General features: G+C 46.8%; 10 protein-coding genes across 10 annotated transcripts; 4 read left to right on the plus strand and 6 right to left on the minus strand.

Annotated features, from left to right (window-relative positions):
* Positions 1-2,805: 2,805 nt before the first annotated feature.
* Positions 2,806-3,277, minus strand: EV420DRAFT_1570390 (uncharacterized protein). Its single transcript, XM_060474255.1, has 2 exons — positions 3,143-3,277; positions 2,806-3,082 (listed from the first exon to the last, which is right to left on the minus strand). Exons 1-2 carry the CDS (start codon positions 3,246-3,248, stop codon positions 2,955-2,957), a joined length of 234 nt encoding a protein of 77 aa, XP_060325735.1. The 5' UTR covers positions 3,249-3,277; the 3' UTR covers positions 2,806-2,954.
* A 222-nt stretch (positions 3,278-3,499) lies between these two features.
* On the plus strand, positions 3,500-5,661 carry EV420DRAFT_1631108 (uncharacterized protein; the record flags this gene model as incomplete). Its single annotated transcript, XM_060476140.1, has 9 exons — positions 3,500-3,665; positions 3,719-3,755; positions 3,830-3,945; positions 3,994-4,362; positions 4,417-4,452; positions 4,502-4,735; positions 4,786-4,896; positions 4,948-5,134; positions 5,594-5,661. Exons 1-9 carry the CDS (start codon positions 3,558-3,560, stop codon positions 5,659-5,661), a joined length of 1,266 nt encoding a protein of 421 aa, XP_060325736.1. The 5' UTR covers positions 3,500-3,557.
* Positions 5,662-5,859: 198 nt separating this feature from the next.
* Positions 5,860-6,730, minus strand: EV420DRAFT_1570396 (uncharacterized protein). Its single transcript, XM_060474256.1, has 4 exons — positions 6,392-6,730; positions 6,324-6,371; positions 5,995-6,253; positions 5,860-5,942 (listed from the first exon to the last, which is right to left on the minus strand). Exons 1-4 carry the CDS (start codon positions 6,544-6,546, stop codon positions 5,895-5,897), a joined length of 510 nt encoding a protein of 169 aa, XP_060325737.1. The 5' UTR covers positions 6,547-6,730; the 3' UTR covers positions 5,860-5,894.
* A 916-nt stretch (positions 6,731-7,646) lies between these two features.
* Positions 7,647-8,747, minus strand: EV420DRAFT_1648065 (uncharacterized protein; the record flags this gene model as incomplete). Its single annotated transcript, XM_060478109.1, has 10 exons — positions 7,647-7,691; positions 7,745-7,798; positions 7,844-7,897; positions 7,951-8,013; positions 8,068-8,126; positions 8,207-8,302; positions 8,357-8,390; positions 8,467-8,489; positions 8,539-8,569; positions 8,619-8,747. The coding sequence occupies 10 exons, from the start codon at positions 8,745-8,747 to the stop codon at positions 7,647-7,649; spliced, it is 588 nt and encodes a 195-aa protein (XP_060325738.1).
* Positions 8,748-10,695: 1,948 nt separating this feature from the next.
* On the minus strand, positions 10,696-12,013 carry EV420DRAFT_1484047 (uncharacterized protein; the record flags this gene model as incomplete). Its single annotated transcript, XM_060470040.1, has 8 exons — positions 10,696-10,874; positions 11,049-11,105; positions 11,250-11,340; positions 11,388-11,424; positions 11,471-11,487; positions 11,541-11,590; positions 11,641-11,718; positions 11,749-12,013. 8 exons carry the CDS (start codon positions 12,011-12,013, stop codon positions 10,696-10,698), a joined length of 774 nt encoding a protein of 257 aa, XP_060325739.1.
* A 36-nt stretch (positions 12,014-12,049) lies between these two features.
* Positions 12,050-12,393, plus strand: EV420DRAFT_1570428 (uncharacterized protein; the record flags this gene model as incomplete). The annotated part of the gene is made up of 1 exon (XM_060474257.1): positions 12,050-12,393. A coding segment is annotated over exon 1 (220 nt), but the record flags the coding sequence as incomplete, so codon positions are not given.
* On the plus strand, positions 12,256-12,867 carry EV420DRAFT_1570430 (Molybdopterin biosynthesis MoaE). Its single transcript, XM_060474258.1, has 4 exons — positions 12,256-12,283; positions 12,336-12,521; positions 12,544-12,545; positions 12,574-12,867. The coding sequence occupies exons 2-4, from the start codon at positions 12,389-12,391 to the stop codon at positions 12,721-12,723; spliced, it is 285 nt and encodes a 94-aa protein (XP_060325741.1). The 5' UTR covers positions 12,256-12,283; positions 12,336-12,388; the 3' UTR covers positions 12,724-12,867.
* A 919-nt stretch (positions 12,868-13,786) lies between these two features.
* Positions 13,787-15,085, plus strand: EV420DRAFT_1767779 (uncharacterized protein; the record flags this gene model as incomplete). The annotated part of the gene is made up of 7 exons (XM_060480936.1): positions 13,787-13,920; positions 13,971-14,012; positions 14,065-14,297; positions 14,354-14,432; positions 14,484-14,639; positions 14,682-14,788; positions 14,837-15,085. Exons 1-7 carry the CDS (start codon positions 13,809-13,811, stop codon positions 15,083-15,085), a joined length of 978 nt encoding a protein of 325 aa, XP_060325742.1. The 5' UTR covers positions 13,787-13,808.
* Positions 15,086-15,679: 594 nt separating this feature from the next.
* EV420DRAFT_1715818 (uncharacterized protein) lies at positions 15,680-17,239 on the minus strand (the record flags this gene model as incomplete). The annotated part of the gene is made up of 10 exons (XM_060479687.1): positions 15,680-15,854; positions 15,905-15,975; positions 16,023-16,221; positions 16,271-16,299; positions 16,362-16,447; positions 16,504-16,516; positions 16,586-16,624; positions 16,680-16,910; positions 16,961-17,010; positions 17,059-17,239. 10 exons carry the CDS (start codon positions 17,237-17,239, stop codon positions 15,815-15,817), a joined length of 939 nt encoding a protein of 312 aa, XP_060325743.1. The 3' UTR covers positions 15,680-15,814.
* A 443-nt stretch (positions 17,240-17,682) lies between these two features.
* Positions 17,683-21,351, minus strand: EV420DRAFT_1484050 (uncharacterized protein; the record flags this gene model as incomplete). The annotated part of the gene is made up of 15 exons (XM_060470041.1): positions 17,683-17,783; positions 17,847-17,967; positions 18,020-18,082; positions 18,132-18,170; positions 18,249-18,311; positions 18,366-18,447; positions 18,608-18,662; positions 18,799-18,838; positions 18,917-19,017; positions 19,251-19,276; positions 20,001-20,026; positions 20,156-20,518; positions 20,776-20,917; positions 20,968-21,033; positions 21,068-21,351. The coding sequence occupies 15 exons, from the start codon at positions 21,349-21,351 to the stop codon at positions 17,683-17,685; spliced, it is 1,572 nt and encodes a 523-aa protein (XP_060325744.1).
* Positions 21,352-22,305: the final 954 nt, after the last annotated feature.

The following is a 22,305-nucleotide window of genomic DNA, read 5'->3' on the forward strand; positions in this document are numbered from 1 at the left end:
AGCGGAAAAATGCGAATTCGAGGTATTAGAAACCGAATACCTCGGAGTGATCATCAGTCAAGGATCAATACGCATGGACCCCGTGAAGGTCAAGGGAATCACAGAATGGCCCCATCCCACAAAGAAACGAGAACTACAATCGTTTCTAGGCTTCACCAATTTCTACAGAAGGTTCATCCAAGATTACAGCAAGCATGTACGACCTCTGACTCAATTAACGGGAAAGGTGGAGTGGACCTGGGGAACCGCTCAAGAAAATGCATTCCAGGAGATCAAGAGAAAGTTAGCCAAGGAGGTGGTGCTAGCCATACCCACACAGTCAGGCAAATACCGTGTGGAAGCAGACGCGAGTGAAGGAGCGGTCGGAGCAGTCTTATCACAAGAACAAGAAGGAAAATGGAGGCCAGTGGCGTTTTTATCCAAAGCCTTAACCGTCACAGAACGAAACTATGAAATTTACGACAAGGAGCTGCTGGCGATTATGTTAGCCCTCGAAGATTGGAGACATTACTTAATGGGCGCTCACCAGGAATTTGAGATTTGGACAGACCATCAAAATCTCCAATATTTCTGGAAACCACAAAAACTCAATCGAAGACAAGCGCGATGGGTAACGGAACTGGCGGAATACCATTTCACTCTACATCACAAACCGGGGACGGCCAACAAGAAGGCCGACCTACTATCCCGAAGGGCAGACCATGACCAAGGAGGAGAAGATAATCGAGAGGTGGTAATGTTGAAGCCGGAAATGTTCAGAGCCTTAATCATGCCGGAAGAAGAGGAAATTCACAAGCGCATCCGTACAGCGCTAAGAGATGTTACCAAATGGGATAAAGGGATTGAAGCATCCCTACATCACCCAAGAGGAATCACTCAGAGGGACGGATTGATGCACTACGACGGGCGATTATATGTACCTCGAGATGCCAAGCTACGAGGGGAGCTGATCGCCATTCACCACGACCACATCACTGCCAGACACCCCAGGATTGAAAAAACAAAAGAACTCGTACAAAGGGAATACTGGTGGCCAAAGCTAAAAAATGACGTGGAACGGTATGTGAAAGGTTGCGAGGCCTGCCAACGTACCAAAACAAGTACTCAGAGACGAAGGGCCCCTCTCCATCCTCACGCGGTACCCTCCCGACCATGGGAACACATAACTGTCGACATGATAGGTGAATTACCAGAGTCCAACAGATATAATGCAATCCTCATGATCGTAGACCGATTCTCGAAAGAGGTCATTCCGGTACCATGCTCTACCGAATTAACCTCCGCTGGATGGGCAAAAATCCTCCGAGACCACATCTGGGCAAAGCACGGGATGCCTCAAAAGGTGATATCCGACCGGGGGCCCCAATTCGTATCCAAATTCATGAAGGAACTGTACAGGATGTTACATATACAAGGAAATCCATCTACGGCATATCATCCACAAACCGATGGACAAACGGAAAGGGCAAACCAGGAGATCGAAAAATATCTTCGAATATTCATCAATCATCGGCAAAACGATTGGAGTGAATGGTTACCACTTGCAGCCTTCCAGCATAATAATCGAAAACACTCCGCAACGGGGTATTCCCCTTTTGAAATCAATCATGGACAAAAGCCACACCTGGCCCCGCTCTCCATCAAGGAAGGAACCAATCCAGCGGCCAGGGAATTCGTGGCAGATATACAAAAGGTTCATGAACAAACAACGAAGGCGCTGGAAAAGGCGGCAGAAACAATGAAGCGGCAGTATGACAAACACCAACGGACAGCCATCGAGTACCAGCCAAAAGACAAGGTATGGCTGGACTCTACGAACCTATCTCTTCCCCAACCAATGAAGAAACTAGGAGACAAGCGCGTAGGACCCTTTGAAGTGATCTCCAAACATGGCGCATCCGCATATAAATTACGGCTTCCCCCCGCATGGAAGATCCACGACCGTTTCAATGAAAATCTCCTTACTCCATATCATCCGCCGGAGTTCCCAATCCAAATACAGCCTTCACCGCCGCCACCAGATCTCATAGACGGACAAGAGCAATACGAAGTAGAAGAAATTGTAGACAGGAGAGAAAGAGCAAGAGGAAGAGGACGAAGGCACGGCACCGGAATCGAATACCTCGTCAAGTGGAAAGGATATCCCAGAGAGGAAAACTCTTGGGTAGATGAACAGGAACTAGACAACGCCAGGGACGCAGTCGAAGACTTTGAACAAGTCTTGTTCATCACCCGACCACCCGCAGAATGGTGGGAAGATAACAACGAATCTGACTCATGGTCCGAACATGAATCAGTAACGGAGTCGGAAACCGACCACCCATTGGTACAGGCAATCCAAGAATACCTGATAAAACCAAATGCCCCCTCTCTCGTAGGAGCTTACCCTCCAAAACCAAGTTACATCGCAGTCGGGACGACTGCCTTAACAGGGGGGTAATATTACGATTTCGTGCTTTATCTTATCTTATCAGCTCTATCGTAATCTCGCTATGCTAATTCTCCGGACTTGATCGCATTCACCATGCAGGTTCAGTGCGCTTAGCGTACCGTTGCAGACACTTGTAGTATATTTAGCACGACCCAAACTGTATTTAAGTAGCTCGACTGCAGGTCTTAAACCTCAGTCTCGAACTAAAGTTTATTCACCCGATAACTTAGTCTGAACTCACTCTCGCTCAACTAAGCGATAGTTCCCTGCACGCAAACCTGCGAGCAACATAAAGCGCCTGACCGAAGTGCGAGTCACGCTTAGTTGTTTGGTCTTGTTTGTGTAATCGGTCGCTAACACTCGAGGGCTACTAGTACTATGGGTTTGTGCATGGATAAGGCTTCTTGGACTTTGGGGTGGAACGTGGATGTCCAGAGGAGCAGTGAGGTGTGCTGTGCTAAACTGAGCTCGAGATGCGAGTCTTTGAGTGAGGCGTGCATGAGCCAGGATGGTCATGTTGGAGTTAAAGCTTAGCGGTGTTCATGCGTTCTGAACATGAGAGGACCGGCAGACGCCACCATAATAGCATCGTCATTTGTGGCAGTTGATGAGGTGTCAGGACCTTGAGAGCAGACTGAATGAGGGGGCGTGCTGTCGCCGATAAAACTTGTGAGTTTGGTGCAGCTCAGCCGAAAGACGGTGCCAGCTCACGTCCTGGAACAATGGGCTTCAGATTTACGATAGCAAAAGAGAGTGAAGAGCCATAGAAGGCTTGTCTAGTCACTTCAATCGTAGAGAAAAGCAAGGAAGTGTTCATTGGTACGTCTCATGGCAAAAATAAAGTGGATTGAATGTGGTGGTGGTTGTAGGCGAAATTTCCTCGGGGTTTGCTGATGGGCTGCCCTTCCAGTGATCAGATGCCTTGAATCTCTTGCTCGTCTCCCCTCCCCCCCCTCAAGTACTCATTTAGCTCTGAAGGCAACCAGCAAAATGGATTCTCTGGTAATAGAATCACGGTAATTTTCTCACTTCGACATGATATCTCAGTCAGCATTACCCATGACCCTTGTGGAATGGCGACTTATAAGCCTGGAAGTCATGGAAGTTTACATCCCATTGTTCCATCATGGCTAAAGACTTTACTGTTGCTATCGTGGGAGGCGGAATGTGTGGAATCGCCTGCGCAGTCGGTTTATCAAAGTCTGGTATTCAGGTTGATGTATTCGAAGCAAGTATATGTTGGAACCACAAGAAATTGACCATATGGCTGATATAATGATTTACTAGTCGAAATTCGAAGAGATAGGAGCAGGGGTTGGATTAGGTGGATATTCTATCTTTTATTGTTTTTGTAAATGCTGCTCTATTGACACTGCAAAGGTCCTAACGCCTTATGAGCCCTCAAAGGCTTGGGATTATACGATGCTGTCTTATCTTGCTCGGATACTGGGAGCCCTACTTTTAGACAGTTCCTATTTTTATCCAGATTGGACGAGCATAAGGTCGTGTATGATGTTAGTAAGACTTCTGCATATGTTTCTTACTGCGCTAACATGACTTAGTATCCTATAGCGTCCATGGATGACTTGGGGCTCGCCATATACAGACCTGTGTTCTTGGATGCCGTGGTCAGTCTTTTGGATCCTAGTATTGTCCACTTCAACAAGCATTGTGTGTCCATTGCATCGATGGAAGGCACCACGACGATCAATTTTACGGACGGAACGAAGCACGAAGCCGACCTGGTAATTGGAGCTGATGGTATCCGAAGTGTAACAAGAGATTACATCGTTGGAGATGGCGTACAGAAGCATTTAGAGTTCACTAATACAATCACATACAGAGGCCTCATTTCGCTTGAAGACCTGAAGGCAGCAGGGCTACAGACGGAGCTTTCCACGTGCCCCGTTGCGTTTGTCAGATTGAACAAAGTAGGGTCGGAGCTATCTTTCTCTTGATACTTTCCATACTCATAGCATTTTTAGCATTTCGTTATCTATCCCATTCATAGTGATAAAAGAGTATGCAGTAACTCAATCCATGCAAATCTAGAAGGTGACTGTGTCTTAGATTAATGTGGTCATTTTTGTGTCCAAGAAGGACATCCCTTTTCGACCTGTGCTTCCATCTCCATGGGTAGTGACAGCCCCAGATGGGGAGCTCCAGGACCACTTCCAAGCATGGGGTCGCAATGCCCGCATAATTGTGGACCACATGAAAACATCTAGTAAATGGTCTATACACACTCTGAACCCTCCCCTTGCAAGCTACTATCGTGATAGGGTAGTGCTAGTTGGCGATGCCGTGAGTGCCTCGACATTTCTTCACTCCATTCATTCTCTGATGCCCACTAGGCACATGGCATGCCGCCCCATCTTGGGGCAGGTGTTGGCCAGGGATTTGAAGATGTGTTTGTGCTTTGTGAATTACTCAAGAACGATCAAGTCACTAAGTCAAATATTGAGGTAGATATTTGAAATCTATTGTGTCATGCTATGGTAACAAGTGTTTTACAGGATGCACTTCAGGCTTATACAAAAGTGAGGTCGCCGCATGCGAATGGTGTGATCGAGCGGACCATCGAAGCCGGACAAATCTATGAATCATACCAACCAGGTATGGAAACGCAGGAGGCGACAAAATTGTCCAATTTATGGGAGCCAGTTTGGCACCTAGGGCTGCATGCCATCACCATATTATATGGTTTTCGGTAACCGTTATACGGAATACGAACCAAAGCCGAACGCACCCCAATGACCATTTGTATGGTACGGTGTACGGTTGTTCCATCACCGTCAAGACCTCTCACAGACGGCCATACAACATTGTAATACAGCTTATTGCTTAATCTTACTTTTGACTCAGCCAAGAGTCCTTTTTAGGGTAAGTCTATGACACAAAATAGCCATCATTCAATTTCGTAGCTTTATTAACTTGCTCTTTTAGCTGTCTTGTCAATTTTTCATACACATTCAAGACAATATACATGACTTTATTTTAAGTCTTCGATATCTCTAGCCCTGCTCAATGCGGCATAGCTGAATAAAACCAGGTGCATTTTACAGATTTTTGGCAATCTTAAAGGCATCTGACTAACTTCTTTATGAGCAATCAATTTCATACTCAGGCGCACGGTCGTCAACGACCGTAGACGGCCGTAAGGTACCCGTACCGACGCCGACAAGGCATTCAAACTGATCATACGGCACGGTATACGGATAGTTCCGTGACCGTCTGGGACATTGGCTTTACGGCCGTATACCGTATATGGTACGGTGCGCAGCCCTATTGGCACCACGATCTCGATGCAGATGTTAAAAGAGCGATAGAGATGGTTTCAAAGAATATCCAGGTTTTCTAAGGGGCTATATATGCATGTAACGATCGTTGCCTATCAATACAATTTTCTATGCTATGAGTGATTCTAATACACGATACAATTATAAGAAAATGTGCCTGCAAGCTAGAAACGGGTCGGCCTATGGGACCGACTTAATTCAGCATATTTTTTCTGGTGCGAATGTATATGCGCAACCGGTGGGGGGGGAGAGGCTATTGGACACCTGGAGCATCTCGTCGATATGCCTGCCATCTGCCGATCCGTATGTGTATTCCAAAACGGCCAATTCCTTACACTGTCCCGCTTGACGTGCAAAAGCACCCCTCGTGTCAACCAGACACGGCGTGGCATTCGGGCACTCGTGAAGTGCCGTGCTAGCAAAGTCGACGATGCGGATACCGTCAGGTGTGGTCAGGATATGGGACGAAGGCTTGACATTCCCAGCTTGGTGAATTTTGCTCATCGCAATCATGATTTTGCAACTAGAAGAAAGCTTCAGTGAAGGGGAGTTGTTCGTAGTAGTGCCAAGAAACAAACCCATAGTCGGCATGCCTGATGTTTGTAGTGGCACAGTGTTCCAACACGAGACAACCCATCCTCCTTCCACCGTTATTGGTGACGAATAGTCCATAACATTTGGGACAACAGTGCCTTGCAAAGCTTTCAGGTGCTGATTATAAACCTTCCCTTCCCACTGGAGGAAAGACAATTCCGTCTCGGTGCGTGCCACTTTGATAACGACAGGGGTGGTAGGCTGATGTCCGGATGGGCCCATGGAAGCGCGAAAGACGCGCGGTCGGATACTCTCGCAACAATGAATTGTGAATTGAGGGGTCGTATCGGAATCGACGTGACCTTTGAAACCGTCGACTAACATCCAATCGGAAAGTCCATTGTCACTTGATGGTAAAAGACAACCCTTCAAAGAGAGATAGAAAGGAAAGCCACCGAGACTGAAGTTCTGTGTGAGAAGGTTGAACATATCAGTAGCCAGGACGCCCATCAAAAACGCGCGAGCCTCGAGGCAGACAAAGTCAAGTCTTGATCACTGTCGAATATACACAGCCACCATCGTTGATGAAGTCCACCTCCTTCGATTATGTAATCACTACACTCGAACATAACCTCCCTTTCCTCTCTTGCAGGGTCCAAAAAAAATTGCCAGTCTTGGGACTTGCCCAAGACGGCTATTCAAAATACTGGGACCCCACCATCATTCCCTGGGACCTCTCCAGCCATGTCCGAGTCCGCCTCTTCAACCAGAAACCATCCCGGAGTCTGCGCGAATCCTCCCCGCCGGCACAAGGGCGTCGAAACCTCGCCTGCACTTGCTCGCAAACTGAGATTTCCGCACCCCCGATGGTGGCTCCCCGAGGGTTTGAACCCGGAACTCCTGGTGTTTTAGAAACTGCAAAAACATAAGTCAAATGTAGATTAAAACGTCGCGTACCTGGCTTGCCGGAGAACGACGTGGCTCTGTGGTCGTGTCTCGCTCGTCCTGAAAGAAAATCCGATTAAAATTCGAGCGGAATGAACAGAAAATAACCCAAATTTACGTTTTCCTTTATTTCGACGCGCGATGCCATTGACTCCGCAGAGTTTCGGTCTCGAAATTTTCGAGGTCGAACTCGAACCTAAAACACGTAAAAATTTAGCATGACGATATCAAAAATACGCAAATAACAACTTACCGCGATATTTAACATCAAGGCAAAATGGAGAACGGCGGAAAGAGTTTGATGAACATGACATCGGCTCTGCGAGGTTCACATCCTGGCAAATTAACTTGTGCTCCTGTGAAAAGAATGAGCAAATGTCAACAAGAAATTTCCTACAAAACAACTCACCTAGCTCGCCGGAATGCAATACGTATACTCAAGTCTCTCCCAACCCTTCACGGCACACGCCCAAGCTTTGATACTAGGAGAGGAATTTAGTAAGAACGAGAAATGACACTTGTGAAGTGAACATACCTTGCTCGTCGGACGAAGATACGTCGTCTCGGAGTAATTCTGGTCTTTCGGTATCTTCGAGCCAGTGTCAGTGTTGATAATAGTTCACCGAAGACTTACATCGCTCGGGAGATGGAAATACGTCGTCTCAACACAATCCTGGTGTTGGTTGAGCTTCAACACAATGTCAGTATAATAATAGGTTGTCGACTTGAGGTAGGACTTACCTTGCTCGGCGGACGAAGATGCGTCGTCTTGACACAGTCCCCGTGTTGTTTCCAGGTCGGCAGCTTCAAGACAATGTCAGTCATGATATCGAGTGATTGACTCAAACGAACGCTTACCTCGCTCGCCGGACGGTGATACGTCATCTTGGGACATCCGGGGTTCGGGATGACAGCAACTATGGATTAAGATATATGAGCACATTTTCTTTAGACAAAGATAACAAACGGGACTTACATTAGCTAGCCGGGTGGCCACCTATTATGTCAACATAATCTGCAACAACCGAAGCCAGACTTGAAGGGCCAGTGAGCTCGCCAAAACTCTTGCTCTTGGATAAAGCAGCGATAGAAACTGAATCGGCTGTTAGTTCAGTTCTGAAACTGGTAGCTGCAGGCCAACACTCACCTTGGAAATCTAAATGCGCTCTGCTCCGCAAATTCTACACGAGTTGACCCATCCAGGAGACCTAGAGGTAAGAATACGACGTGAACGTCGCGTCACATGTCGTCCGTCACGAAAATTCGGGGCTTGAGGCCGTCTGGAGAGCGAAGGATTCAGCCAAGGTACCAACTCAGTGGAACACGTACCATAGCCTTGCGATACTATCAACGCTCTAAACTCAAGGTCATGAGCATAAGAGCACACAATAGGAAGGGGTAAAATTTACCGTGGTGGTGGTGAGAGGAAAGAAGTCTACACCATGCGGTTGATCAACGTTGTTGATCCCGATATGGGCATCAACGCCCATAACACCACCTCGTATTGTTAACCATCGAGGACAAATGGGAGGCAGCATGGTACGCTGATTACATGCTAGATGGCGTAGAGGAGAGAGAGATTAGGAGGGAGGGAAGAGTGACTGTGGGAGACGGGAGGTTAGATTGATGGAGGTAATGGAATAAGAGGGAAACAGTTCGACAGGCTGTCGGCAGGACTCTCCGACAAATTTACCCAGAGAAATCAACAAGATCACGGGGTTGGAGACGCGACAACGGGATACGTTGGTGGCCAGCATACCTTTCAAAATCGCTGAACTTCGAATATCTTGATAGCACCATCAACGTCCGACGTCTGCTTCGTTATTCTCTCTTCGTGTTCTCTCCGGGTCCTTTCCAACTTGAAACGCTACGCCGTTTCGGATTGGATTCCTTGGATATAAAAGCCGGGTCGATTTTGGGATCGAACTCCAGCTCCCTGCTTTATTCCCACTTCACCCCTTCGTCCTCCCCTCCTCTTTTGACCACTACTTCCTCACTCTCGACTCTGCTACTAAGTACCTAGTATGCTCTCGCTCAGTGCACGGGCCGGACTGCGTACCCTACCTTGACTGCTGCTTCGTCGTCGAGCTCAGGGGTGAGCTCATCTGTTTTCTTTTTCTTTGATTTTATCCTCATAACTTGCTTGTAGTCCCTTTGCCATTGTCGTCGACCTCGAAGATGGTGACCCGGTTCTCCCGCGTTCAAAAATCCAGAGGTAAGCTTTTTCCCCTTCTGAGTGCCGTTGCCTTTTGTTCACGAAAATCCTTATCTGTAGCTATAAATCGATCAATTGCATTGGTCGGACATGGGGCTGCCGGTGGGTGTATTGTCTTTTCGATGAATTTCTGTATTCTCAACTGCCTAGGTTTTTATAAGCCTCTGTCTCCTCGAACAGTCGATTGACGCCTCTCGCCAGCCTGTTTTCGCGTGCAACATGTCCCACAGTACACCTTCTCAGTATACCCTCGCCTGTCGACTCTGATGCCGTCATTTCAGGGTGAATTGAGACATCCCCGACAAGCCCAATCAAGAGATGCCAGTCCACCAACACCAACACCAACACGACCACCCACAAGTTCTACAGTCATGGCAGCTGTCCTGCCAACACTCGGCAAGCATAGTGCCCCGGCTCGAATCAGAACGACTACTCAAGGTCCTTGTCTGTTAGCGGTGCGACGTTTTCGCTGTGAATGAGGGGTTGATGGTAGTGTTATTGGTGTGGTATTTGAAGGTGCGTTGAGTTTACAATATTTTTTCCATCTTTTTTGTTGGTATTCTAACAAGTAGGCTATGTACAGTGCGCGCACTCCCACCAACACCTGCGGCAGAGTCGTCGCACCCGGTGTGAATGTGTACCCTGACCGAGGACGAACGACTTCTCTGCACTGACTCCCGCCCTTCAACACTCACGAAACGCGGTGCAATGGCTCAGTTTACGACGACGAAGGATACCGTGAATGAAGGCTTAGTGGTATTATCAAGGTGTGTTTACTTTACAAGTGTTTGCTGTTGGTATTCTAACAAGTAGTTTACGCAGAGTGCGCGCGCATCCACAGCAACACTCCCAGTCCGCACCCGCGAAATGGAGCTACCTTGTGAGGTTGTGGTTACTAGTACCCAAACACTGTCCTGCACGACGCCGGCCCTCCTTTCCTGCACTGCCTGGCACCGACACGATACGCGGCCGTCTGGTGAGACGCTGCGATCGATGCTGCAGGTATGAGAAATGAAGGATGGGGGCCGACGGCTGAGGACGGGAGGCGGCAATTGCAGATGGATGAAGGGAGGTGCATGGCGGCAGTAGCCGATGCGGGCGGAGGGCTGGCAATGCATGAAGGGAGAGAAATCAGATTGAAGACGACGGAGGAAGGCGATGCTGGTGCATGTGGTCATAAGTTTTGTACGCGTAGAAGAGTTCGAATATCAGTCTGGAATGCATCTGTCGCGCGGGTTGGGGTTAATGTCATATTTTGAGATCTGACAATGCTAGGGATAGAGGAGCCATGGGGTGACTTCCTTCCCCCTCTTACTCATACCATTCTCTTCGGACTCGCGAACGGCTTGATCCACAGCCTTCTGGATGGAGGACCCCTCTTTCTCGTGCTCTTCCGGGATGGGTGCTGCTATCAGTATACCGTTGTCCATACCGAACTGCCATTGTGTATCTGAATAGAGATAATGAGCTCAGCGTGATGGTTTGAGAGAGAACGCGTACGAAGAAGCCTTGCGGCAGATAAAGGATTATCCACCTTACACGGAACCTGGTTTTATCAATTAGGCCTTCCTTGGGTACGTCAGAAGGGTGCCTTTACCCACTTGGATCCCCCTCCTCGACCTACCACCCTCGCTCGAGCGAGTGAAAAACGCGGGGAATTCACGAGATTTCCCATACGTGACTACAGGAACGCCCAGTGTTTCCTGTAGAATGTATTGGTAGGGGAACAAGGACCATTACGAGGACAAGACGTGCGAGATATTCCAAAGTCCTGCGAGGTTTCATTAGTAAAAGTGGCTCTCCAAGTTTTGGACGCGTCACGAACCTTCCAATGTCCAGAATGGATTTAACCCCCGAAGACACAAGACCGACTGGACAACGGGTGAGCTCAAAGAGGTCAGCTGAGATGTCCATTGCTGATGGATGGTTCGTTAGCGTTATGTTATTCGCAATTCAAGAACACCATAAAGTCTTGTGCTCCACGATGAACGCCACCAAGCCTAAAAAGCGCATGAGATCACGTCGTTCGAGTAGGAAAATGCTCACCCTCCCGTTGCGAACACCTGTAAAAAGAAAGAATTGGCTATCACCGACGGTACATGGGGAAGAACCATACCTTGATTCCAGCCAGAGCAACGAATATCAGCCTAGCACTGCAGGTCGTCCCTGTACACAATTCAGCTCCCGCAAAACCCTCTTTAGCAGCAGTTATGTACCTCCATCCATCTTGGCACCAAAAACAGGAGCGATATCCCTCCTCGGAACCTTGACCACCCCAGGATTCCCCTCCCTATCTGCTCAAGCTCATCCCTCTCCAAGCCAACCTTGACGCGTCCCCCGATGATTCCAATAGTAGCCAGGACACACTCCGTGGATCGTACGATGTCTTCTAGGTCGGGTGTAGTTGGTCGGGTAGAGGAACCCGTGTGTGACGAGGGTGGTTTCGAGGGCTACTATGGGTTTGTGTGTGGATAAGGCTTCTTGGACTTTGGAGTGGATACTAAGGGGAACGGTATGGTGGGAAGCTGTGCTGAACCGGGCTCGAGATGCGAGTCTTCGAGCGAGACGTGCATGAGTGAGGATGACCATGTTCGTGTTAGTAGAGAGCGCTTGAGAGGGCGGAAGATCGGCCCGGTCTCAAGCATGACAACTCCCAAGGCCTCCATCGACATCGCTCTAGACGTCCCAGGGGAGGTCTGCTCGACAACTTCGCAGCCCCTGGACGTTCAGCAGATAGTCCAACCTGTATTGGATGACGCTGCAGGCGCTACCACCGTCTTCATTGGTAAGGTCGACTCGCTCTTAGCTTCTGATCTCCTTATACTGCCTAGGTACTACGCGAAATTCATTCAAAGGCTGGTAGCAATCCATCGGGGGGCACTACAGAAAAATGCATATGTGTGCTGGGGAGAACCGTTACGCACCTTGAATACCAAGCTTATTTTGAAATTGGCTATCAAGACTATGGCTATCATTCAACACACGCAGCAAAGCCTGACACGTTCGGAGCATCAACCAGATTCGCAGAGCCCCCTCATTCGTTGTGCCGTTCATTACCGGATCGGTGTCGTTCCCGTTGGAGAACCCTCAATAGCTACTAGCACAATCCTCACCATCCCTTCAATACACTAATTCGATCCCCAGTTATCGCCGTCTCCTCTCCTCCGAGTCACCGTAAAGAAGCCTTCGTAGCATGTGAGAGGATCCTCGAACAAGTCAAGCGAAAGGCACAGATCTGGAAACGAGAATACTACAAGGGAATGGATGACAGTGAAGCAGAGTGGAAAGCTAACGCATAACAAGTACAAGAAACCATCAATCATTAATCTACCTTCAGCCATTCTTATTGGACGATATCTAATGATCCCATCTGTGAAGCCCTGTCTTCTTCATTGTTCAACAAGCAGATATCTCCCCTCGTTCGCCATCTTTTCCGATCTTTTCCAGGTGCCCGGTCACTCTTCTGTGTAACTTGATTTAACTTCCCTCCAATACCGTCGCGCCATGTCAACATTAGCCTTGATATCTATGGCTCATCAGCCTATTCTCTCTACTCAGTCTTAGCCTATGTCACCATCTTTGCCAATCTCGGCATCCAAGCGATGGTTAATGAAGAACCGATGATACAAACAAGATGGGTCCGATCGACTCATACTCAGATACAGTGCGCAATGCCCTGTCTCCGGAGATGTGTCAAGTAAGTACCGGAAAGGAAACAGCCTCTGGAAGAGATCGGAGTTCTTCAAGTTCATCACGGGGTACGTGTTGGATTCTCTTCCCCTGCTTTTCTGATAGATGAATCATTTTCAGGGCAAACTTTCATCCATTGTGTATGGCCGTCGGCCATTCGGGGTATGACTTACAGATGTCGATACCCTTGCCAATCCCTTTCTCAGAACTCTGTAGCCTTAAGCTCCACCATCATACATATCATCGAAACTTACAGGCTACTTTTTTTCTGTCAACTTTGCAGCCAAATCTCACACTCTGACGGAATGACCTCAATCTGACAGCTGCGCTGAAATCTCATCAGGATGGTCCCTTGATTCTCTTCCAGGATGCAACTTCTTCCGTGATCAAACAGAACCCATCTCTGAGAAGCTTCCAGTTTGCATTGCCACTTTCCCCATGATGTATGACTTTTTCCAGGAACATCTCATTTCAAGTCACATCTCTGTCGCAAGTTGTTGAAACTATCAATGTGCACAACAGCTCAATTATTTGCTGAGCATGTTCAGCATGCAAGGATCCTGGTTAAACTTGATACTGATGGTCATCTTTGCAGCAGCCAGTGAGCATGGCCATAAGCTGCACTGTTTATAATGGTAGGGTTGGTTGGTACATGTTATTCTCATCCACCACCCTGTTTCTCTTACTTTTCCTCATGGCCACTCAGACAGATATTCCACCAGATCTTCCTGATGAAGACAAAGCTTTCATGTTTCAAACTCTCAATGCTTCTCTGAATGAACAAATTCTCTATGCCCTATTACATGGTGGGCAACAATGTTTAGCAACTTGACGTGTAAGTGTTAATTGACAACAGGCATATACACTGGAATTCTTGCTGTTACATTGTGGAATATCAGTGAGCCAGGAGCATCTCTACTATGGCATCCAAGCTGATGTGAGTGACACAGTCATCAATAAATGCTCACCGATCCGACGAGCCTTGGTTGTTGTTATTATTCTCCTTTATGCCCTCATTACTATCAATTTGGCTGCTAGTTGGTCATCTATATACTCTGCATTCATTGAAAATGGGCAGAGTTTTTGGACCATATACTTGAAGCTTAATGGTAGGAACCAAGCAGTCTCCTGGGTGATGGGTATTCCAGCCTGTATGAGTACCATTCTTGCAGACTCATATATTGTGTGCCACTTCACTTGTGATTATCCATGTCAGCTTACCATCTTTTCCAAATCCAGATTTGGTGTTGTTGGACAGTCTGGGGACAGCACTGGCTTATTGTCCTGCTTCCAATCCTTTCCCTAATTTCTGCAACTGGTAAAGTGTCTGATCTCATCTATCCTTTTCATATATTCAGCTTCTGTGTAGTTTCAAAAATCATTGAGGTACATCATGACTACTCCAGTGCATCTGACTCAGTATTCATGATGCTCTACACATCCTTCGTCCTGGCAACGACATTATGGTGCACACTGTTTATCATTTTCCGCATTTTGACTGTTACTGGGGTTAGACATGGAGCAGGTGGCTGACTGAGAGTTTATTACCATTTTATTGAAGTGCTAGTGGAATCCTCTGCTCTCTATTCAATAACTCTGATTCTACTCTTGGCTTTCCTCAATCACAATGATTTTGGATTCTATTACATTGAAGCTATAGCTGCTATTGCAAAGGTGTGTTTATGATCTTAGAACTTGTTATTTATTAAGCATCTTGTGTAGGGAGTTGCACCCACACTCCTTGTTGGCAGAGCAGCAGCAGGACACACACAGCCAACTGAAGAACATGATGAAAGTGTGACAGTGTCAACCCTTCATTTCCAGACATCTTTGCAATCTTCTCAACCTTCACAACCTTCCATGGCAAGCTTTCAGCACTCCACCATGCAGAGTGGAGTCCTTGAAGTGGACATTGAAGCTCAAAGGGAGCAGTCAGATGAGCTTGTGGTAGTTGTTGAAAGGACAGAATAGAGCTCATGGTGGACATCTGAAAGTCAGGGTGGGATGGAGACTAAATTTAGACTGTAATTTTTTGCTTGCTATCCTTTTTGATTATTGTATTCTCTATTTTATTTTTTGATCAACTATAGAGTATCTAAACTTCTGTAATCCCCTCTTTGCTTTGGATCTTTATGCATGAACCTGTAGGACAGTCCTAAGGAGCCATGTTATTCCAGGATGGTCACATCAAGCAAAGATCCTTGAGCGCTATTAATCTCAAGGCGGAGCTGCCGTAAATGGTCGAAAGCTATTACCTCGAATGTTTCAGTCTCAGACATCTACTCCCATCATACATCAGAGATGACAAGCACTACTCCCCACCAAGCTCAAGCTCGCAACCTTCCAAATGCACCATCAAACTCAGGTCTGCTGAATACATTGTGAGTATCACCTTTGCTTGTTGGTTCATGCCTGACTTCATCCCAGCTGGGCAAAACGAAGACGCCATTTGGTGTATGTGTCCAAGTCGCTCTGACGAGGTCATGTATGACTCTCCGGTACATACTTGGGGAAGTAAAGCAGAAAGCACAGATTTGGAAATGAGGATACTTTGAGGGAATGGATAGCAGAGTGGAACGCTGATGCATAACAAGTACAGGAACCTTTAATCATCAATCTACCTTCCATTCTTTTTGGACTGTGTTGTCTTCAGTACTAACAAGTAGTTCGATAGACCACATAACTAGCATGAAAAAGATGTTAATCCAGTGCCACCATACTTGGAATGAATGATCCAACACTGGACAATGGATCAGCAATGTACCCCAAGTGAAAGACGACAAGACGCACAGAGGAGATGAGAGTACAGTGACGAAAATCAACTGTCGATACGTCAAGAGTATCCGAGTCAACGTCAACGTCTGGAGGTGAGATTAGCGCAAGTATACACTCTGAGCTGCTCTCTCACTGGTCGATCTTCCCATCCATTATCAATGCCATCTTCATTGTCCCAACTATCAGCACCGATACCTGGCAAGATCTTCGAAGCCAGCTGCAACACTATCAATCGGTACAGCAAGGCAACCAGCACTGGTTTAGGCAGCGTGTTCATAACAAAGTTGAGCAAAGTCTGAAGATGAGGAATCAGGTTTGGGAGGAGTGGAACGCTATCACAACAGTCAGCATTGGCTCCCTGAAGGATATCATGGAACATACTAGGAATATGATGGGTCTGAAGACAGCTCCTGGTCAAATCCACAAAGCCAGGCCGAAAGATTCGATGATATTCGTCTGCCTCAAAAAGAACCTGATGAACATAAGAAAGAGCAATGCGGTAATCGCAACTCCGAGAAATGTCGAGGACAGCGGGGAAGATGCAGCTGCAGGGTACGCCTGGCAAGCACGTGTAAGTCAGAACCCACGAGTGCAAGAAGCAAATGTACATTGACAATCCACCAAGCACTAGCCACATATGTCCCAGCAGAAGCAATCAACAACCCAAACTGATACATCTCCCCCTCCTCCATCAACCTCTTCCCCTGCTACCCCAGCTTCTGGACCACCACCAAACTTGATAGGCCCTCCAGAGCGACGAACAGTGGGCCCATATACGTTAGTATCGTACCCCATACGGAGGTGGCAGGGCCGAGCCATGGGTGGATGGAGGTGGAGAATGCGTTGAAGCAGATGAGGAGGAGGAAGGGGGCATCAGGACTTGAAGGAGCGATAGCACAGGGGAACCCCAGAAGAGGATCATGGTGCCATGGATGGCAGTGTGTATGGTGAGGAGGAGGGAGAGCAGGAGGAATGCGGGTTTGGATAGTGTGGCTAGTGTGAGAGGGAGGAAGATGAAGATCTGGAGAGTGATGGAGAGTCTGCAAACATGGTTTAGATGTGGAACCATACCTTGATACTAGCCAAGGCAGCGAATATCAGTGTAGCACTGCAAGTCATTCCTGTACAGTTCAGCCCCCACGAAACCCCAGTATATTAGCCAACAGTACCTCCATCCATCCTCGTGCCAATGAGGGTGGTCTTGAGGGCTACTACTAGCTTGTGTGTGGACAATGCTTCTTGAACTTCAGGGTAGATGCAGATGTCCAGAGGAGCTGTGTGGTGAGCTGTGCTGAACCGGGCTCGAGATGCAAGTCTTTGAGTGAGGCGTGCACAAGTCAGGATCGTCATGATGCTGCGGACGATCACTATTTATGGCAGTTGATGAGATGTCAAGACCTCGAGAGCAGACTGAATGAGGCTATTCTGTGGTGAAATGGGCACTCTCTCGCCACTCGTGTGTGTGGTTTAGACCTCCTTGGATTATGTACTCACTACACTCAAACATAACTACACCCTCAATTTCCTTTCTTGCAGGGTCTAAAAAAAATTAGCCAGTCTTGGGACTTGCCCAAGACAGCTATTCAGAATACTGGGACCTCTCCAGGCAACCACCTCTTCAACCAGAAACCCTCTCTGAGTTGCCTGAATCCTTGCAAGCGTGCCTCCACTCCCCGCATGCACAACAACATCGAATCAGGCTTAAGTTAAATCTTGGGTACCTGGCTTGCCTCAAGAACGACATGGCTCTACGGTCATGTCTTGCTCATCCTGCAAGAAAATCCACTTAAAGTTCAAGCAGAATCAACAGAAAATAACCCAACTTGCGTTTTCCTTGATGTGTGATGCTGGCTCCACAGGGTTTCAGCCTCGAAAATCAAGGTCAAACTCGAATCTAGAACGTGTAAAAATTTAACACAAAGATATTGACAAGATACTAAATAACAACTTACCATACTATCTGACATCGGTTCAGAGTCGAGAACAGTGGAAAGAGCTTCATGGGTCACTTCAAATCTACCCTGCAAGCATGCCATTGACTCCGTAAGGTTCGCATTCTGGCAAACCAACCTCTGTCCCTGTGAAAGAATGAGAAAATATCAATGAGAGTTTTCCTACAAAACAACTTACCTCGCTCGTCGGAAGGCGATACATATACTCAAACTCTTCACTGCATTTGTTCAAGCTCGAATACTGGGGAAACACCTTAGTAAGGGAAATGAGACTCATAAAGTAAACATACCTTGCTCTCCAGGCAAAGATATGTCGTCTTGGAGTAATCCTGGTCTTGGTTTCATTTGGGTAGCTTCAAGCCAGAGTCAGCCCTGATAATGAGTTATTGACTTAAGCGATGATTTACCTCAATCAGCGGATGAAGATACGTCGTCTCGGCATGATTCTGGTGTTGATTGGAGTTCGACAGCTTCAAGAAAATGTCAGTGATGATGGTAAGTTATCATCTTAACTGAATGCTTACCTCGCTCACTGGATGAGGATACATTGTCTCAGAGTAATTATAGTCTTGGTTTGATTTAGGTAGCTTCAATCCAAAGTCAGTCCTGATAATAGGTTATCAACCTAAGCAATGACTTAGGTCACTCGGCAGACGAAGATATGTCGTCTCGAAACAGCCCCCACGTTGGTACTAGTTCAGCAGCCTCAATCCAATGTCAGTATAATGATAGTTCATGGACTAGAGCAGACACTGACCTTGCTCACCTGACGAAAATGCATCGTCTTGACACAATCCCCATGTTCTTTCCAGTTCGGCAGCCTCAAGACAATATTAATAATGATATAGAGTTATTCACTTAACCGAACATGTTGTCTCGGAGCAATCCTGACCTTGGTTTGATCTAGCTTCAAGGCAAAGTCATTGCAGGCAATAGTTCAGTTTAGTGAAGACTTACCTCGCCTCTGCGGATGCAAATACGTTGTCTCGGTGCAATCCTGGTGTTGGAAGAAGTTCAGCAACTTCAAGCAAATGTTAGTGATGATATAGAGTTATTGACTTAATTGAAGACCTACCTCACTCTCCAGATGATGATACGTCGTCTCGGGCCAATCCCCGTGTTGTTTTTGGTTGGGCGGCTCCAAAACCCTGGCCTTGAAGAACATAGCAACGGCCACTGAATTGGCCATTAGTCTAGTCCTGGAACTGGTATCACTAGACCAAGACTTGCATTGGTAACGTAAATGCGCTCTACTCTGCAAATTCTACGTGACTTGACCCATCCAGGAGACCTATAGGTAAGAAAACGACGTGAACATCATGTCATATGTCGTCCATCACAAAAATTCGGGACTTGAGGCCATCTGGGGAGTGAAGGTTTCAGCCAAGATACAAACTAGAAACACATACCATAGCTTTGTGCTGCTAACAAGACTCTAAATTCGAAGTCATGAGTGTAAGAACATACGATGAGAAGGAATAAAACTTAGCGTGGTGGTGGTAGGAGGAAAGAAGTGTGCACCACATGGTTGATTGATGTCGTTGACCCCAATATGGGCATCAATGCTCAAGACTCTTCTTGCAATGGAAAAGCATTGAAGGAAAGCCACAGAGCAGAGAACATGCTGTTTCCGTGTTAAATGAAGTGGAGGAGGGGATAGTGGGGAGGGAGAGGGAGGGAGGGAGGGAAGAATGGGGATGGAAGGTGGCAGAGTTTGTACAGGTAAAGGTATAAGAAAGAAAATAAACTGACACGGTATCAACAGAACTTCGGCACTTGTCAACAATAGGATAAACAATATTGCGGGGGAAAAACATGACGACGGACTCTGTTGGTGTTGTCACACCTGTCAAACATCTATACTTCAAACATATACAATCTTCTGCGCTCGAGAAGCCTCAACACTCGGATACCGTAACCCTCAAATTGTGTATTTTGTTCAGAAAAAATAAAACTGAAATCGGACATCCGTCTGTCATTTAACTTGTTCAGAAATGGGCTCGACTTGAATGGCACACTTCCAAATTTCCATCAAATGTAACATTAACTGTGTCCCTGAGTCAAGATGTGCCAAGATATACAAACAAATCAACGTACGTTGTTTACTCTTCCTGCCAACAGTCACTGCCCCTGACTCTAGCTCCTGTCGTCATCCGTACCTCCCAAGAACTCTCAAAGCAGCCCACTGAATACCAGCAATTCAGGTGTAAATCAGGCAGAATTCATCCATCATGCTCTTGGACACAATGCTGAAAGTCCCTGGCATCCTTTGAAGGTAAGTCAACAGGAATTCATGGAGTAGAGATGTACTCACAGCATTTCTCAGGCTTATCCTCTTCCCACAGAGAAGTGAATTTCGAGAGTCTTGAAATCCAGAGGTGTATGCACCTGTGTTTGCTGTTGCCAGCAATTTCCCGTTGAACTGACTTCTCCATCTCTCGCATTCAACCGTCTGGCCAATGGCACGAAATTGAATCCAAAGACGCAATCGCCATCTATACCCTGGTAATTCCAATTCTGATCTGCACTCAACCCACAATGATTCAGCTTCAACTTCAAGGCAACCAGCTTCCAAATCATTCAGTGAGCGGCAGGAAAATTTCTTGGAGACGATGCACCCGACGTCAAATGGAGGATCTTGGGCATTGAGCGTAGCAGTCGCTTTGGTAAGACATGCCTGACCTCGTGTTAATGCAGCAGAACCAACAGGATTCAGACAGCCAGTGGGATGTGCAGCTATAGTCGTGTCTTCTCAAGATCGTGAACTTGAATTCAAATTTGACCTTGACGGTGGCATGCCAGGGGACGATTTTCTCCTGCTATGATCACTTCAAGTTTGACATGCAAATCCAGGGTCCCCCGACGCCATGTTCGGAGCCACTCTAAATGAATGGTGAGTAAACAAATTGATGGGTGATTGACATGGTTACTTACCAATGTCTTCTCCATGGTCTGCATGGTATCTTGATCGACGTGGAGATGCAATGTGCCACCTCTGAGAAAGTACGCTTGCGACTCTGTGAGTCTTCGAATGCTGGCCATCATGCAGGTTTCATTCCTTAAGTTCGGGTCTGCACTAGATCAACAGTGAGTATTCATTCCAAATTAAATTTCGAGGTCACTTACATTTGAGGACTGTCTAACCTAGGCGCAATTGTACTGCCAGCTGAGAATTTCAAGTGATCTTTGTCGCTGTAAGTTGTGATAGCATTTATTCTTCATTGACTATCGGGTTCCTGTAAGATTTTCCGGTCTCCAAGCTTGACGCTGCTGTTGATCAGTGAATGGCGAGGCATAGGCAGGAGAAGTACATTCTTGATCCATTTTGGGTGCGCTAATTGACCTCGATTCATAGAATCCTATCGCAAATGAACCCTTTGGTGAAACAAGAGAGATCTTGGCTTGAAACAGATCTTCTCGTGAGTGATGGTGAGTCAAGCCATTGAAATCTGGCTTGCGATCATTAATTCTGACGGTTTCAGGGACTTGATGCAGAGATCTGTCGGGCATCTGTGGGAGAAGACGAGAGGAATGAATGTTCAGGTGAAATTAGGTACCAAGAATTGAGATAGAGCATGAGAAATTGATTCTGGGTCTGTAGGTGACAACGGCATCGATCCACGGGTGTTAGATATACATGTAGCATGCTTATTTCCTTGAATAAATCATAATTTTCTGCGATAGTTGAGTGAACAAATCAGAATGAACTCGTTACGCATTCCTATGAAAGAGACAATGCTTACTTCTGAGTTCATGGGAGATTTTATTCCAAAATTTGGCCTAGTTGACTACCTGCTTCAATTATCGCATTGTACATCTTCTATCCAAGTGTTATTCACATCATCTGTAGCCCAGAAACAAATAAAAACTTACTCTGAAACATCACATGTGTCCAGCAAGTGGGACATCAGAAGGCAGCCCAAAATCGAGGTATATGCCTTCATATCGGCACCCCATGTGAACAGAAGTTTGTGCCAAGTGTATCCAAACCCAGAGTCAGTTGATCCAGGAATTGCTGACATTATCCAGGGTGAGAGGCCACATTCATGCTACTACAATACTGACGTAAAACAGCAGAACATCGGATAGGAACTGGAAATACAAATTGAAGAAGGAAGAACTTACCTGACAGGCACAGCTCTGTTGACATCTTCCATTAAAAAAACCTCCCTCCCGAAATCTCGAACATTTCAAATCCTCCTCGAGGTCTAGAGGGTGAAAAGTAAATCACCAAAAGTGAACTGAGGGAGGGGAGAGATGCGAGGCGAGATGGATGTACGAGCAAAGGAGCAAAGTCCAAGCAAGAGCATGTGGCTGACACAATCTGTGAAATGATCTAGTTTGCCGGCGCTTATTCTCTCACCACCAAGACTCAAGTCTTCTTGTTTCACATAGCCTGCCATCCTCCTTCGCATCTTCAGACTTTCAAAAGACCTCGATTTCTTATGACGTATTTCAAAATGC

This window comes from Desarmillaria tabescens, assembly GCF_030435595.1.
Source record: "Desarmillaria tabescens strain CCBAS 213 chromosome Unknown EV420scaffold_47, whole genome shotgun sequence".
NCBI classification, from domain to species: domain Eukaryota; kingdom Fungi; phylum Basidiomycota; class Agaricomycetes; order Agaricales; family Physalacriaceae; genus Desarmillaria; species Desarmillaria tabescens.

Bases quoted from the DNA above. Each gene is read 5' to 3' on its own strand.
- EV420DRAFT_1570390 (XM_060474255.1), bottom strand. From the start codon at position 3,248: ATGAACACTTCCTTGCTTTTCTCTACGATTGAAGTGACTAGACAAGCC. The intron at 3,083-3,142 runs GTGAGCTGGCAC...TATCGGCGACAG, and splicing joins GAAGCCCATTGTTCCAGGAC to CACGCCCCCTCATTCAGTCT.
- EV420DRAFT_1570396 (XM_060474256.1), bottom strand. From the start codon at position 6,546: ATGGGCCCATCCGGACATCAGCCTACCACCCCTGTCGTTATCAAAGTG. The intron at 6,254-6,323 runs GCATGCCGACTA...GCTTTCTTCTAG, and splicing joins TGTGCCACTACAAACATCAG to TTGCAAAATCATGATTGCGA. The intron at 5,943-5,994 runs GTGTCCAATAGC...CATTCGCACCAG, and splicing joins ATATCGACGAGATGCTCCAG to AAAAAATATGCTGAATTAAG.
- EV420DRAFT_1570430 (XM_060474258.1), top strand. From the start codon at position 12,389: ATGGCTATCATTCAACACACGCAGCAAAGCCTGACACGTTCGGAGCAT.